Consider the following 18,679-nt stretch of genomic DNA (forward strand, 5'->3'; position numbering starts at 1 on the left):
GATCTAGTGACACTAATTTGCTATCAGATAGTATTGTAGAAAGTTTAGAATTAGAAATGACGGTTTCATGTCTATTTTTATATCTACTGAATGAATTGTCTCTAGCCCATTTATTCCCCAAAGCTATGGAATGCTCTCCAGGGTTCTGTACCTTAATGTATTGACTTACACTCACAAACTCCCTTTATCAAACTCCCTTTATCTTACATTACAAAAGTACCATTATTAAATAAATCAAGGATTTGGGGAACCATTACAGTAACCCTGCCACAGTTCATCATTTTAACCATTTTTTTTTTTCAGTCAAAAGAATTGCCTTGCTTAACAATGACAGCAAAATATTCTGACAGGTGCAACACTCTTTCTGTACACTCTAGGAGAACAGAAGTTGGCAGTGAATAATTACTGCTTGGAGAGGAATTAGTAATTTATAGTCTGTTTCAAACTTTTATCTCTTGTATCTTGTGACATTGCTAATATAGGAAGCATTGAGGCTGTTCTTTTTGCATCTGATGTCAAGTGCAAGAGATGGCCAGATCTAAGACTGGATTAATTTCACCATGTCTGCCAAGTATATACATCATAGGATAAAATGAATTCTTCTGTTGACCTACCCACATCTACACTGGGGATTAGATTATTTTAAATATGGTGCTCAACTTAGACCTTAGGCTAATCAAATTTTAAGTGTAGATCAGATCTCAAAGATGACCTCTCTTATGCATTTAATTTTGATTGGTCCAGTGAGTGGCTCACTTCAAATCTATTTTTACTTCTGGGTCCTACTTATCTGAGGGCCTATCTATTTGACTGTGTTGGGGATTATGTTTTAACATGTTCCTCTCCTGATTGTTACAATGCAGTTTGGTCTTGCCTATGTTTGAACTATGTTACAAAATGCTGTTATTGTAATAGACATTCTTATAAACTTTAGAGTGCAATGGATGGTAGACATTGTTTTACCAATTTTGGCGCATAACATGTTGACAGGTATTTAATTGTCTTACTTCTATAGCAGCTTCATATGCCTGAAGAATCTATGCGCTCTCTGTCAGATTTAGGAGTTTTATGCTACAGGATTTCACAACTCAGTTCATGCTAGCCAGGTGTCAGGGTCTGTAGAAGATTGGTACCAGTGACCAAGACTTGGGCAGTCTAGCCTGGAGGTCACCACATTGTTCAGGAAGTAGAGGCCAATTGGACAGGTCTGGAGTCAGCTTCCAGGTGTCAGAACTGAAAGTTGGGGCTGGGGTCAGACAGGAGTTGAAGCCAAGGGCCAGCACTGAGTTGGAAGCCAAAGATCCATAGTCTAGGGTTGGAACTGGGGCAGTCAGAAACCAGAGCAATAGGATTCAGGGACTGGAATGAGGCTGAGGACAGGAGCTGAGAACAGGGCATGGTTGAAGTCAGGAACTAGGACAAGGCCAGGAGTCAGGTAGCAGATGGCAGGCTTTGTAGCAACTACAAGCCAGAATTCACCTTGTACACAAACAACTTGCTATGTCTCTTTCTGGATTAAATAGTATACTTGGCCCAATCAGGGACTATGGAGCTCCTCCAATCAGCTCACTATGGGTGGTATCTTTAGTTGAAAGTAAGCCGTAGGGGTCCTGATTCTTCAGTCAGAAGTAGAGCCTTCAGGTGGTGCTGTGAATGCAGCAGCAACCTGGAAGCTGGGTTCAGGATCCATGGACCTCACACTGTGTGCGTGGGTTGCTGTAGAAAATGACATTATAAAATGTTGTAAATATTTGTCTTACAGAGTGCCCTTCCTTTGGACTATAAGATATCATTGATTGATATTGGGCTGGTGATAGAGTATCTGATTGGTGGAGCTTATCGGAGCAACTACACAAGGAAACATTTCAGAGTTCTGTACAACGGCCTTTACAGAAAACGCAAGGTAACATCAATGAAATGGCTATTTGTGTCATTGGGAACAGCTGAAATGTCTAGGTAACAATAATTATAATGCTTTTCACTTCGTGTGGTTTTGCTCTGAAAAGTAACCATTAAAATGACACTAATGGTAAAATGGCATTTAATGTCTTTCAATAATTTCCATGTCAGTCTTGATAAGGTTACAAGTAAAAAGGTGTTTCTTTAAGTTAACTGCTTGTTCAGCAAACTGATCCTGGCCTCTGAAAGCCAAGTTGGGGGTTTTTTATTCTCATTCATCATCACCTGTAAGAAAGGATTTGCAGGCCATGGTGGACCCTCATGTACACCTATGAGACAACATTATCTTCCCAGTATGTTATTAGGGAGCTGATCCAAAGCATAATTACGTTACTGGGATTCTTTCCATTGATTTCAGTGGGTTTTGGATAGGTCATTGGTGTTGCCTATACAGACCAATAACTTTCATGGATGATGCACAAGAAAAATAAAGAATCCATTTCATTCTCATTTTCCTGTGTTGGCGCTTCAAGACTAACATTTGAAAAGTGGTCCAAACTTTTCAGTAAATTAATCAGGTATAACTGACACACACAAAAAGTGATCTGTTGAGTAAGAAGGTGTCTTTTTTCCATACTGAGTTTTCAGAGTAGAACTTTAAGTACAGTAATTCCATAAGCCAAACTCACAATGTATTGCTGTCAGAATTAATGGAAAAGCTCAAACTGGGATGAGGAAATCAGAGGAAAATTATACAACACAATTATAGAATTAAGGGAAAAAATGAAGAGATAGCAACCCAATTAATTTTCTGAAATGGGATATACTATACTTAATCAAAAATATTGGAAGTGCTAGTTGACTTTCTGAATTCAAAACATCAATTTTCTGCAGCCAGAGCACTCATCAAATTTCACAAGTTTAACATGGTTGAGTGGGATCAGTTCTTCAAAAACTAGGAGCTGCAGGAAGTGGTATTAACAATTCAGTAGGGAGTCATCTTCCCTTGGAGTTAATATTGAATAAAGTCCCCAGAGATAATAGAGACGCTTTCTGGTAGAAGGAACGTAAATAGGAGGTCCTGACGACTTGAGGTTCTTACATATCATATGGCAGTTTTTTACAAGAGTAGGGTTATTTTCAACAAGAGTTATGACCAAATTCAAAATAGGGCATTTTTTTGATGTTATAAGTTCCAGAAATTGCACAGTAATTATTAGGCTGGCAGGTAGATCACCAAGATAAATGAGGGCAAATTTCATCCCTAATTTATATTTTTCTCTTTGTGTTTTGTGGGATATCTTTGGAACTAGAGTGTGGTCTCCAGCTTTGCTCAGAGCCTTTCTCATCATTCCCTTTGTCATAATAATCAGATGGGTAGCAGAGTTGAATCTGCTGAAAACACCTTGCATTCTCAGTTCATCAGAACAGAACAGTCTTACAAATACAAGGTACTGTCATTGCTTGCTTATGGTGGGAATATGTTAGGGGTATAATAGACTGAAAAATCAGATCAGTTTGTCAAGAGAGTTATTTCAGACATGCGGGATGCAGGCTGGATGCTTATCATGCTTAACTCTCCGTAAACACCAAAGACATCAAGGTTGTATCATACACAGCTCAAGAAGTACAATTACTGCTATTTTACAACATTGAGGTAAAGCTCCAGTTGTTTCAATGAAACTCATTAATCTCCACCCCCTGGTTGATAGGGGCTTTCATCCCTTGAAATGTAACATTGCCAAAATCTCCTAATATAAGGCACAGATGATAAACCCTCTTATTTGGATGCAGGCATAGGAATTCATTGCCCCAAACCTCTCAGAAACTTTCATGTAAGTGGCAATAATAATCCCCTTGAGAAAAGAGTTGATGATGTAAATTGCAAGCAGATGGCAAAATATTTTCTCTTGAAACTGTGTCAGGTACGGATAACAAAAAGAATCCCATTCTTCTCTCAGATAACTCAGCATAAAACTAGAATTTTCCCCCAGGTCAGATTGGTGGAGTCTCTGGGAGGTTTTTCACCTTCCTCTGCAGCATGGGGCATGGGTCACTTGCTGGTATGAACTAGAGTGGATGGTGGAGTCTCTGTAACTGGAAGTCTTTAAATCATGATTTGAGGATTTCAGTAACTCAGCCAGAGATTATGGGTCTATTACAGGGGTGGGTGAGGTTCTGTGGCCTGCAAAGTGCAGGAGGTCAGACTAGATGATCCTGATGGTCTCTTCTGCCCTTAAAATCTTTGAGTCCGTGGGACTTCATTAACATTACTGAAGGCCAGTTTGTGAACAGCTAGTCATCAGAGCAGTCTCATTGAAGCCAACAGGAATTTCCCCCCTGATTTTAATGTAAGACAGTTCAGGCCGAAACACAGCATACCATAAATACCCAACTTACTGTAAATGTGACACATATATTAAAAATCAAGAGAGCTATCACAGCTCTCTCACTTATATTTGATTTTACTAGTCCATTTTCTTCCATCAGTGTGACATAAGTAGACTGGCGCACTAGTAAAATTAGTTCAATAAAATCAATGGGAGTGGAGGGCACTCCCCGTTTTGCTGGATCAGGATCTAAAAGCTGAGGCACAGGTTCAGAATGTTGAAATCACATTTAATTTCCTCAGTGCATTTTTGCTTTTGTTGATCCAAGCAACTGCTTACATTCATAGTCTGAATGTTATCTTAGCCATTCTTCGAATATCCATCTATATAATGACCGAGGAACAACCAAATTGCTAATGCATTACATGAATTCAGGATGCAGCAACTTGCTCAGATTTTGTCTGCTATTTTACAGGAAAAGTCATCTGCTTTTCATAAGTCTAGGAAGAAGTCAAAAGATGAACTCAGCTTCTTAGAGGACGATGAGTCAGCTGGCTTTATTTACCCGTATAATGACCTCTTGGTTTGGGCAGTGTTAATGAAAAGACAGAAGATGGCAATGTTCTTCTGGCAGCATGGAGAAGAAGCTATGGTCAAGGCAGTCATGGCTTGCAAACTCTACAGAGCAATGGCACGTGAAGCCAAACAGAGCAATATGGTGGATGACACCTCAGAAGAACTGAAGAAGTACTCAGAGTAGGAGTTCTCCCTTCACTACAGTTAATAAAAGTCTACAGTGTTTAGAATAGTTAGACATTGTTCTTTCCATCAGCTAACCTGTAAGATCAGTGGCTGCATATGCTGTGAAATGTACAAGAAGCACTTTTTGCTATCTGCTCAGTTTAATGTACAAAGGAGACACACTAAGGCCTTGCCCACATGAGGATTTAAAGGAGTGATGTTGGCATGTATTAGCTAACTAACACCTTTGAAAAGTCTAAAGTAGACAAGGACAGTTGCCTTTAACACCGAGCTAAACTGGTGAAGTTAAAGCCTACACTTCCCTTTAGGCTTTAACTCGAATAGTTTAGCATGAGTTAAGGCCACGTGCCTTGTTTACTTAAGGCTTTTCAAATGTATTAGTACATATGTGTTACTTAACATGTACTAATATCCCACCTTAAATCCTAGTCTATTTAAGGCCTAAAGGAGAAATGTGCTGATACCGTAGCCCAGCACCTCAAAGAGGTTACTTTGCTGAACAGCCCAATCAGTTTTCCTCCCATTTTTAAATTTTAGTTTCATTCTTTGAATATCTGTGAAACATTCAGGATTTAGGGTTTTGTATCATGAAATCAGGAAATGTACAACGGCTCCCTAATCTGATAGTGCACCTTGAAATTTATTGATGTAATGTACTGTACTTTCATAGCCATAATGGAGCAGATTCAGAGCTCAAGGACGAATGATTATCTCTGTTTACATGTAATTATAGGGCTCTGTTCAAAGCAAAGTTTATTCACTGAGGTGCTGAGCATCTTCAGCTCCCATTGAGAGGTGCTTAGGGTCTGACTCAGTCTGAGGCTGCTGATGCAGTTGAGCACAGCACCTGTTTACCATGTTGGCAAGTGCATTACTGAATGAAATAATAGGCTGAACTATATGGCATGTGTGTGAAACCACACAATGAGGCTAATTAAAGATCAGGGTCCAGGAATGTAGAGTAATTCCTGTGGTTAGGAGAAGAGACTTAGATTTACTGCCTGAATTATTTTTCCTCTGGGTGCAGTGCTGAGACTGTGTGAAGAGGTGGGGAAGTTGTAGTTAATACAATTTCATATCTTACCACATGTGAAAGAAGCTTTTGAACTAGAGATGTGATCTCATGATCATTTTCAGTTGTGGTTGTTCCTCCATATTGTAAAATGGTGATTTTTTTTTTCTCTGTGCTGCTCTGTCTGTCCTAGTGAATTTGGGCAGCTTGCTTTAGATGTACTGGATAATGCATTCAAACAGAACGAGCAAATGGCCATGAAGCTACTGACCTCCGAGCTGAAAAATTGGAGCAACTCAACTTGCCTGAAACTGGCTGTGTCAGTGGGGCTGCGGCCCTTTGTGTCTCACACTTGCACACAGATGTTACTAACTGATATGTGGATGGGACGCCTGAAGATGCGGAAGAACTCCTGGTTTAAGGTAAACTCACTGACTTGTGCTGCATCTAAACCTGCAGAGGAAGCTTATGCTGAAGCACGCATTCTCCTTACATGTAGCTAGGTTTTGTCCTGATCTAATGCAGACACACATTAAAGACAGCATGCACGCTGAATGCACCTCCTCAGACTTGTGTTTCTCTTTTAGGTCATTCTAAGTATTCTTCTGCCTCCCACCATCTTGATGCTGGAGTTTAAAAGCAAGGCAGAAATGTCTCATGTGCCGCAGCTCCAGGACTTTCATCAGTTCACATGGCATCACAGTGATCAGAGCCCGTCCACCACTAAAGATGAGTTGTCTCTGGTTAGTTTGGCATCATCTTTAGCATTTATATTTTCACAAAACAGGGATAACATCTGGGTTGGTACTATTCCATTGAAAGCCTTTTGTCTTAAAATGTTACAATGCTTAGAAGACTTAGATTAGAAAGCTTATTACCATCTCCCTTACTTAATGTGAGTAAGATTTCACTCTTCAACTAGTCCCATTGATTAAAATCAGTGGAATTAGTTGTAGTTAAGCTACTACTCATTGTAAGTAAGTTTGGCACAGTCTGATTTTTTATAATCGCCATAACTTGTGCACATCAGTGCCAAATGTCACAGTGAAATCATGGAAATACAGGGCTGGAAGGGACCTCGAGAGCCCATCTAGTCCAGCTGAGGCGGGAACAAATAAACCTAGATAGGTGTATGTCCAACCTGTTCTTAAAAACCTCCAGTGACAGGGATTCCACAACCTCCATTGGAAGCCTAGTCCAGATTTTAGAGTTACAAAGCTTTCAGACTGTGGGGTAGAGGACATAAGGAATGGATGTGAGTTTTGGGGGGACGTATGTTCAGGTGGTTTCAGTTTGGAATTTCTTTTCCAAAGGCTCTTCCCAGTCTTGAGTTGAGCTTGGACATTTTCAGACTTTACCTGCATTGTACAACAAGCTTGGGCCTGTGGTGGGAGGATGCTAGCAGAGAATTGGTGGTTCAACACATTGGAAAGGGGACAATAAATGAAAGGTGCTACCTGGGTAGCTGGTGCAAGAGTGGATGGGATACTCCAGCTAGTAAAAAAGGTGGCAATTTTAAATCAGTCTACCTGGCAGCTGGCCACAGATCTGTCCACAAAAACAATCAATGTGGTACACATTTCCCCCCATCCAGATTACCTCTCCCCACATCAGGACAGGGCTCAGCTGTTGGCAAGTCTGGCAAGATCTGTTCTATCACTTTATAAACAATATATAGTCCTGAAAAGTTAGGAAGGTTTATCTAACTAGTGGATAGGGCACTGTACTGAAACTCCGGAGACATGGGTTCTGTTCTCAGCTTAGGCACACACTTCTTGTGTGGCCTTGGATAAATCGCTCAATTTATCTTGTGTATCACTTCCTCATCTGTAATACTGAGGTAATACCACCCTACCTCACAGCGGTATTGTGAGGATAAAATCCTTTAATGATTATGAGGTGCATGGTTATGGTGTTTACATGGTGATGGTAGCCATATAAGATTTTGATAAATACATGTATGTATGTATGTTTATATATATAGTGTGTGTGTATGTATGTGTGTGTGTATATATATATATATCTATATATATTTCACACAGCCAAAAATGTTAGAAGAACATTATTAAAGTCAAGTGCTCAAAAGTTAGGAAATGCCAGTGTTAAGGTTGCCTGTGCAACCTTCATTTGGTCCTCTTGTGCCTATGCATTATGATACAGGCAGTAATTACATGATCAGTCTCCTCCCACCTACCTACTGGCTCCCAGTCCCCCATTTCCTTCTCTGACTCACAGTCCAAATATCTTTGCCCAGTCAGTCCCAACCACCGTGTACCAATCTACTCCCCATGTCTCTGTCCACAGGCCTGGTTGAATCAGGGAACATCTATCTCCACACTGCCTCAGCCTGAATGACTGACAGCACAGCAGAGACAATTTCTTTGTTGTCAGTTTAGGTGCCCTGACCCAGCACATTTCACAGCAGCCCAAAGCTGCAATTGCAAGGAAATCCCCTCGCTGTTGCATGCCTAGTGTGAACAGAATCTTCTGGGAGTTTTGCTGCTGAAATCTAGGAAGTTTCTCCTGAGCATGTGCTTATAATTTGGCCAAATTTAGGCAGCTTTTCACAGGGATAGTAAAAGGCACATCCCTGACACAAAGACTACCCCCAGTCAAATCTCAAATTCCTACTCCAATGCAAGGGAGTACTAGAGCTCTTGAAAGAAAAGATTACCAGAATTTTTTATCATTGGCAATTTTTTCCCATAGCCTCATTTTTGGAAATGGCTGAACCATTTTGGCTGAAATTTTCCACATATTCCAACCTGAAGCAGATACCTCACATGGAAAATTTCAGCCCAAACTGATTAAGTTAGGCAAAGTTAAAAGCATATGAAAAGAGGATTTTATAATAGGAAATTATTAAGGCAACCATGCTACCAGCCTCACCGATGATAAATAAAATTAGACAAATGTTTGGGACATTTCTTTCACAATTAACTTTCAATTTGCCTAAAATAAAAGAATTTTTTCCAGAACTTCCTCAGAAGTTGGCAATGCCAATTCTGAAGTGTTTCTCTCTACGAGGCAGAAGAATGTGGATGCACTTGTGCCCTGCAGCGTCTGACTAATAAAGGCAATTCAAAAAGGTCTTTTACTGGTTAGATAACAGCTACGATTCAGTGGTAAGGCCAATTATAATTATGGGCAGCTGGGACCCCTTGCAGGTATGTAAAGGGAACAAAGTAGAATGAATGTTATCTGACTTGAATGAGACAGGAAGGTTTCCTTTCTAGAGAAGCACTGTTGTTAGCTTCATAATTTATCAAGTGTTGAGTGTTCATTCTTTTTCCATAAACTGTAAAGATTAGCTGTGAATTTTCTGGCAGTGAGTTGATATGAACAAATTTAAAAAAACCACAGGAGAGTTCCAGGATATACAGATTCAGTACAAGTGCATTTTTCACACGTGGTTGTAAATTATACTTTAATCTGCTGAAACTAGAAGTTGTATTAGCTCATGGGACAATTTTCTATTCTTCAGTTGGCAGAAGCCATTATTAAGACTTAAAAGAAAATTGTGTGGGCTGGTGGTGGGTAGTAATATATCGAGGGCCAATACCAAGAGCAAATTATGACTTCCCTCCTGTGCCAGCTCATCTGCACTGGTCAGTGGGTGGAGGGCTCTGCACATCTGTTCCTTGGAGGTAATAAAGTGGACACCAACATGACTATGTGCCCAGACCTGTGTAAGAATGGTGCTGACTCACTCACGCTCCCTGAATCAGGCACATTGTCCAAATCACAACAAATTCCCCAGGTTAATAATTTTGCAATCCTTTAGTTCTTCTCTCTCTATGTATATATTCCAAATTTTCTTAGAACTGTTCTGTGGTGCTCATCACTGTAATATCTGAATGCCTTGTGAACATCAATGGGTTTATAGGTTTCAGAGTAACAGCCGTGTTAGTCTGTATTCGCAAAAAGAAAAGGAGTACACCACATCTTTATCAAGTTGGGAGTTATTACTATCCCAACACATTGGGTAAGTGAGGTACAAAGCGATTTAGGGACTTGCCCAAGGTCACACACGAAGTCTGTGTCAAAGCTGGGAATAGATCCAGATCTCCTGCTTCCCAGTCCAGTGCCATAACCATAAGACCACCTTTTTGAAACTCAAAAGAACCTTGTGTATTTACAGTTAAGTGTAATGCTAAGAATATTATCTGGTATTGCTTCTTGCAAAAGACAGTTGCAACTGCATGTGACTGAGATATGCTAATTGTTTCTGCATATACCACACAGCATTTACTGTAGAGTTGCCTTTCCAAGTTTCCCTGTGTTTCTGTTAATGTGGCTGAATCTCTTGTACTCATACAGCATGCTGTCTGATTTTAAAACTCTGTTTCCTTTTGAAAAAGGATTATGATGCAGAAAAGGGACCTGAGAAGCCAGACAAAAGCCAAACCTTTTCCACTGACAGTGCTCACGGAAGCCTTCCGAGGACTAGAAAAGTCTATGAATTCTACAGTGCCCCAATTGTCAAGTTCTGGTTTCATACGGTTGGTCATTGCAATAAGCATAACTAGATATTAATATTGCCTAAAGCATCTGTTAAACCTTTAACGGAATATATATATATATATATTTCAGTGGTAGGTGAAGTGATTCTTTTATTTTTTTATATATATATATATATATAAAAAAATAAAAGAATCACTTCACCTACCACTGAAATGCAGCCGCTCTTTGGGTGGAAGGTGGCTCCTGCCTGTATTTTTCATCCTCACAGTTAATTGTATGTGCAAATCTTAGCTCTGGGTTGGGAGAACCAGCAGGATGAGCTCATAACATTCGTTTGACTTTAGTGGGGTTCTGTGCAGCTGCAGCATTTTGCCTGCACATTGTAAATTTCAGGATTGGAGCCTTTGTGGGTTTTGAATGTGTGCTGCATATAACATGGAAAAATAGTTTTTACCCTGTCTTCTCTTGAATATTTTGGCAATAAAGCAGAGAGACATTTTTTTTTATTTTTAAAAAGCTGCAGCCAAAGCCGGGACTCTTGCACTAAGGGAGGGGAAAGAGTAAAATGAAGCCCAGTGGGGAGCCACCCCTCCCCAACTCCCTCCTGGACATAGATCTGTGCAGGGGAGACAAACCACCCACACACCTTGGGGGACCCTTCCCCTGACCATGTGGCCTTGGGGGACAACTGCAGAGAGCAGCCATCCAGAAATACCAGCCTGTAGGAACAGAAGCAGCCAAAGCCAAAACCTCTGGACATTCCAGTAAAAACTGTAGCATGTTTCCTGACTTTCTTTGCTCTGTGCCGATTAGCTAGGGTGACCAGATGTCCCATTTTTAAAGGGACAGTCCTGTTTTTGGGGACTTTTTCTTATATAGGCACCTATTACCCCCCACTCCCTGTCCTGTTTTTTCACAGTTCTGGTCACCCTATGATTAGCTGTAATATTATACCAATAAAATAAAAACCAGCAGGATCTTATTAAAGGGGAAAAGGCAAAATACCACATTTATTGTGAATACAGAAAGAATCATAGTAAGCAGTTAGTTATAGCTATAACATTCCATTCAATCTCATATTTATTCACACGTTCAGTCATACACACACACACAGGTTCTGCAAGGTTGTTATCATAGTTACCAGCCTTAGAGTTGCTCATGCCAAGCCACTGGCCAGGTGGCCTGGACATGAGGAGGGAGTAGGGCCTTGTCAGATGCTCATCTGATGCTCCTGGAAGTTGGTTTGCAGAATCAGACCCCAAAGTTCTCACTTTCTAGAGTCCGTTTTCTTCCTATGCCAGTCTATGGGAATTGCTTCATCATGCTGTTGCTGAATCAATCAGCAGATGGCACATTCCTGACAGCTCCGTGCTGCTAGATGTTATCTTGTTCTTTGGTTCTCCCATTCTTGAGGCTGTTGGGTGGATTCCAGTCTGCCCTCCGGGGGTCCTCTGGTTATTTCCACTTGACGCCTTCTTCAGCCGGTGGACACTGGATTCTTAGGCTGGTACCTCCCTGATCATTCAGTTATTATCCACACCAAGCATCCATCCACATACATCCTCTATCTCTATTTCAATCACAATTGTTAATACAACAAAAGGGCGGGGAGTCTCTGGGTGCTGTTTCTGTTGTTACAGAGTATTGCGTTGAAGAACAGACTCTGTCTTAGAATGTACTAACGCAATTAGCAGCTTGCAAGTTTTATACACAGAGGGAGAGAAACAGTACCAAAAACCAAGAGACCTCTTAATTAGTAATACCCTGGAATTTAAACTATGGGGAATCAAACTCATTTGTGATTTTAATACAGAACTTCTTTAATATGATCCAACAGTTTGCACCAACCCTTCTCCTCCCTCACAGACTATGTCTGCACTTGGGGCTAGTGGCGTGATTCCCAGCCCATGTAGACACAAGTTAGTGTGCTAAAAATATTTGTGGTAGCCATGGTAGCACAGGCAGCGGGCTAGCCACCCTGAGTAAAAACCCATGCATTTGTATGGCAGCTACTCTATTCTCTTTACTGTGCTAGCTCCAATGAGAGCTTGTGTGCATATGCCTTCTCGTTCTCGAGCTGGGAATCGCACTCCCAGCTCCAAGAATAGACGTAGCCACAGTCTCCTCACCTCAGCTTCACTCCACAACTGCCCCATCTCCCCTGCCCTGTCCCCCTCATGTTTTTCCCTTTACTTTTCTTTCAATTTAGCTGATCCCTTCATAACTAACAACCCTCCCCACACCCAAAAATAAAAAAAGAAATGATCTCACAGAACTAACATGACATTTGCTGCCATCACATTGTTCACTCTGCTTTTGTGTTACACCCCTTCCCTCACTGTGCCTGTTTGGTCTATTTAGACAATATCAGCTCATTATTTCCTTGTACTCCCCCATCATTCTGTCTGTATCCATCTGTTGTCTCTTGTCTTATACTAGGATTCTAAGCTTTTTGGAGTAGGGACTATCTTTTTATTCTGTTTGTACAACACCTAAAGTAATGGGGACCTAGTTCATGAGTGGAGTTCCTAGGGGGGACGGTAATACAGATAATGAAAAATAATGATAATAAAGCTCTGGAGGACATTCCCCAGAAGGGCATAGCAATCTGAAGGGCTGACAGGAAATTTTTGGAATCAAGCGCTTGGTAGTGTCCCATTACTTTGACAAAATTTTGTTTAATTATATAGCACACTTGGTTTTCCTCCTGGCTGTGTTTCTGGTGAGTTTCTAATTTCTTTGTCACAGCTACCTATGCATATGAAATGTGTATTATGTGTTCTGCAGATGGCGTACTTGGCATTTCTCATGCTGTTCACTTACACTGTGTTGGTGAAGATGGAACCCAGGCCTAGTGTGCAAGAGTGGCTTGTGATTATCTACATTTTCACTACTGCCATTGAGAAAGTCAGGGAGGTGAGCTCTTCCTTTTCCACTCTCTCTACTCTACAAATCTCTAGAGGACAAATGATAAATAATGACTGTAGATTCTTAAATTCCTTTCCAAAGGTTTACCAGAAGAAATATGCCTGTCCTTTACTTTTCAGCTGTCCTAGTTAATTAAAAACTAGGGACTGTTTTTCCAAGAATAGGTGCCTAAACTTTGCCTCCTAAATCCCTATTTAGGCACCTAAGCCAGTGGGAACAATAGTTTGGCAGGAAACAGTTTTGAAATGTTTCATTTCAATTTTGACCTTTTTTAAAAAAACATCACCTTTAGTATACTTAGCTTAAATTTCAATACAAAAGGTCATTTCAAACTGGAAAATTTGATTTTTTTGTTTAAAAATGTTGCAATGAAACATTTTAATTATTCTGAAACTTAAGAAAAAAACCAAACACCTGTCCAGTCATGAGAGTTATCGAAACCAACATTGTTATGTCAACAGTTTTTGTTTTGACAAATTGACATTTTTCGATGAAAACAGTGGTCAAAAAATTCCTGACCAGCTCTAATGGGAACTGGTAGGTGCCCAGCATGTTTGAAAATTAATCCACCTATTTAGATGACTAAATATGGAGGTAAGAGCCTAAATCAAGGCACCCATTTTTGAAAATCTTGGCTTAGGCCACTGGTTCATTGATAATGGAATATGGATTATACCTCTAGGTCACTGCTTTGATTGTGTCATTGACTGGAAGTTATTACCAATTAATAGCTGTTTGGTGATCTATTGTATGTAAAATACTTTGGAGGTCTCCTTCCAGTCTCTGTGGGGAAGAGTCCACATAATAAAAATGAAAGTTGGTTGAAATTTTTCAAAATTTGAAACGAAGATTTTTTTTTTTTTTTTACAGATTTTGATTTTTGAAAAAGCTAAGAAAGCATTCAAAAGTAATTGCAATTGACTGATTAAATCAACTGGCCCCTCTGGTGGATGTCTCAGCTTAGAAGCCAAGTTTTGAATGAGCATGTAGTACTTTTTCTGCTAAGGAGGTAGATGAGGAAGCTTGCACTGCAGCTAGCTGTACGGCATTATGTTCTGTGGAAACACTGACACATCTACAAACATACTGTTAGGTGAAAAAACAACCTTACTGAAATTGGATCCTCTAAGCTAAGTACAATCCACACTCCAAAGCTATAGATGATGTTAGTGACAGAAACAGTGGCGTATTGTCCACATTATTTTATGGGATGAGACAAATAATCCAAAATTCTCTTCATCCAATTATTATAATACCTAAACAAACACACAAACGAACATAAATAAAATAAAAATAAGTACCATAAATATTTTTAATATGATGTTGGAATGCTTTACTTACTGTTAAAAGCGAAATGGATACCTTTAATTTTTTTTACCAATTTGAGACAATTCCTTGTAGTGAAAGTAGGGAATTCTGCTAGAACACCTTTATCTCTCAGAACAGAAGAAACTTTTGAATTGTGACCCCCTGGAAAAAGAGGAAGAGGACATTAAGGCTTTCAAAGGGAAGCCCAAATCTAGGGTAGAAAATGGAGTCTGGAACAGATGTGGAAGCTATATGACTGGATATGAGGTTAAAAATGACAAAAGGACACACAAGTTTTATCTGATTTAAAAAAAAATCACAGTATGAAACACCAAGCATCTCAGAGGTCACAGTTGTGCTATGGCACTTCTTGTTTGTGGGTTCAGGAACATGTTCATCAAGGCTATTAAACAGGATATACAGGAGAATATCTTAGTCCATGTTCCAGTTCTGGTCTACTGGAAAATTAACACTGTGTCTTACACATGCAACTGATTGATTCCTCAGGGCCTTGTTATGTTTGACTGTGCAGAAGTGTTTCCTCTAGATTGTATCAAGGAACTGTTACAGCCTTAGGGGCTGATCTTTAAAAATATTCATGTAAGTAACTACTCATGTGAGTAGTCCCACTGAGTTCAGTGGGGTTTCTCAATTACATGAAGTTACTCATATGAGTAAATTTTTGCAGGATCAGGGCCTAACGTTTCAAAATCTCTTTTATTTGCTCCTTATCAGTTTGATCGTCCATAGCAGTGCATAGTTGACCTCAATCGTGCAATGTGTAAAGGTCTTATTTATGGCCTTCCAAGGATTCCACTTCACACATTTGCTTAGTGAAGCTGAAAATCCCTTTGGGGCACCCTTACAGTTCAAGAAGCAAACATTTCAATCTCTACCTTCCCAGTTTCCAACATTCCCTTTTCAGGATTGGCATACAGAGATCTTACTTTGTATTTCAGATCTAAACTAAAACACATTAATTACTTTAATGTCAGCAGGGTTGGGCTGGTATTTTCCATGACTGTGGGGCTTTTGAAAGGGTTTCTGTAGGTCATGATCATTTCTCCTCCAAACAAATCCCATATTTGTTTACAAAAAATACACATGCTTAGCAACTGCATACCACTTGCTCTTTTCTGCTATGGAATATATTACTCAGTGAATGAATTAAGAAGCAGAATTCATTTCTCAATAGAGAGAACTAACCTATTTGGTGTGGCAAGGGGGGTTCTTGAGCACTACGACCATTACTATTTCATTTCAAATTCCAGCAATCATGGAATTGCAGAGCACTGACCTTGTGAACTTTCATTGTAAAAACTTGCCATAAATCAAATATTTCCATGTACCAGTTGATGGTTCAGACAGGGTGAGGGGCTGAAGGGTGAGGGTTTTACTGGCCTCCGTTATTTTTTTTTCACTTTCTTTTTAGATATTTATTTCAGAGCCAGGAAAGTTCAGCCAAAAGGTGAAGGTGTGGATTTACGAGTACTGGAACTTCACTGATTCCATAGCTATCATCCTGTTTATGACTGGTTTTGGCTTACGCTGGGCTGATCCTCCTCTTCAAACAGCAGGGAGGCTAATTTACTGCTTGGATATAATATTTTGGTATGCACGGCTCCTCGACTTCTTTGCTGTAAATCAACATGCAGGCCCATATCTGATGATGATTGGGAAAATGGTGAGTATTTGACTGCAGGGTAGCATTTTTGCACTTATGACACCTAATATGATGGATGAGTGAAGTTCAGAAATGGACACAAAATGGAATGGTGGCCAGACTAGTGCTGGGCTAATAATTCAAAAGTATTTTACCAACAAGTTGTGCCTCTCTTTCTGATCATAAGTTGTCCATGATCGGAGCACAGTTTTTGCTAATTTGTTCATTATTTTAATTTATCCACAGAAGCCATTTTCTCTTGGTTCCTCAGAAAAAGGCTGCATTTTAGCTGAGCTTTCTGATCAACAGTGAGGAAAAAACAAACAAACAAAAATCCTCTCTAACTGTGACAGACAGTGACTTAGTACCTTAGGTAATTCCCCTAGCTCTTGGAAACTGACATGATTATTTTATGTTTAGATTCAAATAATTCTTTGTCTCATGTTTAGCAGGCAAAATTGCCCTGAGATCAAAGTTATTTTTTGCATCAGCATTGAGACTGAACTACTATATGCTCTTGAGAGAGATCTGTGGACTCCTGCTGTAATTTCCCTCAGTTATTGGGCAATGTCTTACTAATATTTTACATTTTGTCTCACATAATAATTATAGCACAGTGTTAGAAGGTGAAATTCTTTTCTCTGAGATTCATTGAGGAAGACCTCATGACTGAAATTCACCCTGGTCAGAGGACCAGCTGAAGGCCTGTGAACCATTCAAATCCCACTTACGCCCTCTAAGAAGGACTTGAGTGATGGGTAGGCCTCATACTGGCTCTCTGAGGTGGCATGAATTTCACCTCTAGTGGATAATACGGCCAAGCCAATTTATGGAAATAAAACCTGGACTTCCCTCTCCCCAAGAAATGATGATATTACATAAGAACGCCCATACTGGGTCAGACTAAAGGTCCATCTAGCCCAGTATCCTGTCTTCTGACTGTGGCCAATGCCAGGTGCTCCGGAGGGAATGAACAGAACAGGTAATTATCAAGTGATCCATCCCCTGTTGCCCATTCCCAGCTTCTGGCAGCAGAGGCTAGGGACCCCATCCTGGCTAATAGCCATTGATGGACCTACCCTCCATGAATTTATCTAGTTCTTTTTTTAACCCCTTCACAACATCTTCTGGCAAGGAGTTCCACAGGTTGATTGTGTGCTGTGTGAAGAAATATTTCCTTTTGTTTGTTTTAAATCAGCTGCATATTAATTTCATTTGGTGACTTCTAATTCTTGAATTATGAGAAGGAGTAAATAATACTTCCTTATTTACTTTCTCCAGTCTAGGGTTGTCAATTTTGATTGGCTGTATTCCTGAAGATTTCATCACATGACATAATCTATAATTAAAGATTAATTTTTAATTCCTGGAGACTCCAGGTCAATCCTGGAGGGTTGGCAACTGTATTCTCCATACCAGTCATGATTTTATAGATCTCTAACATATTCTGCCTTAGGTGTCTCTTTTCCAAACTGAAAAGTCCAGTCTTATTAATCTTTCCTCATATGGAAGCAGTTCCAGACCCCTAATCATTTTTTTTGTCCTTTTCTGTACCTTTTCCAATTTCAATATATCTTTTTTGAGATGGTCCGATCACATCTGCGTGCAGTATTCAAGATTTATAGGGAGGCAATATGATATTTTCTGTGTTATTTACTGTCTATCCCTTTCTTAATGATTCCCAACATTATGTTACCTTTTTTGGCGGCTGCTGCATATTGAGTGGATGTTTTCAGGGGACTATCCACAATGACTCCAAGATCTCTTTCTTGAGTGGTAATAGCTCATTTAGACCCCATCATTTTATATGTGTAGTTGGGATTATGTTTTCCAATGTGCATTACTTTGCATTTATCAACATTAAATTTCATCTACCATTTTGTTGCCCCTTCACTCTGTTTTGTGTGATCCCTTTGTAATTCTTCGCAGTCTGCTTTAACTATTTTGAGAAGTTTTGTATCATCTGAAAATTTTGCCACCTCACTGGTTACCCCTTTTTCCAGATCGTTTCTGAATATGTTGAATAGGACTGGTCCCAGTACAGACTCCTGGGGACAGCACTGTTTACCTCTCTTCATTCTGAAAACTGACCATTTATTCCTATCCTTTGTTTACTATCTTTTAACCAGTCACTGTCCATGAGAGGATCTTTCCTCTTATCCCATGACAGCTTATTTTGCTTAAGAGCCTTTGGTGAGAGACCTTGTCAAAGGCTTTCTGAAAATCTAAGTACACTATATCCACAGGATCATACTTGTCAACATGCTTATTGACCCCTCTCAAAAATTCTAGTAAATTAGTGAGGCATGATTT

General features: G+C 39.8%; 1 protein-coding gene across 1 annotated transcript in view; it reads left to right on the forward strand.

The window, feature by feature from the left end:
- The window catches only part of TRPM6 (transient receptor potential cation channel subfamily M member 6), a 169,266-nt gene that overhangs the window by 98,035 nt on the left and 52,552 nt on the right, over nucleotides 1–18,679 (forward strand). The window contains exons 15-22 of the mRNA XM_084628138.1: nucleotides 1,763–1,903; nucleotides 3,213–3,350; nucleotides 4,705–4,985; nucleotides 6,197–6,425; nucleotides 6,591–6,746; nucleotides 10,365–10,505; nucleotides 13,255–13,383; nucleotides 16,136–16,387. Of these exons, the coding sequence (XP_084484264.1) occupies nucleotides 1,763–1,903; nucleotides 3,213–3,350; nucleotides 4,705–4,985; nucleotides 6,197–6,425; nucleotides 6,591–6,746; nucleotides 10,365–10,505; nucleotides 13,255–13,383; nucleotides 16,136–16,387 (1,467 nt within the window). The remainder of the gene's footprint in view (nucleotides 1–1,762; nucleotides 1,904–3,212; nucleotides 3,351–4,704; nucleotides 4,986–6,196; nucleotides 6,426–6,590; nucleotides 6,747–10,364; nucleotides 10,506–13,254; nucleotides 13,384–16,135; nucleotides 16,388–18,679) is intronic.

Source organism: Lepidochelys olivacea (assembly GCF_965140295.1).
Source record: "Lepidochelys olivacea isolate rLepOli2 genome assembly, chromosome: 5".
NCBI classification, from domain to species: domain Eukaryota; kingdom Metazoa; phylum Chordata; order Testudines; family Cheloniidae; genus Lepidochelys; species Lepidochelys olivacea.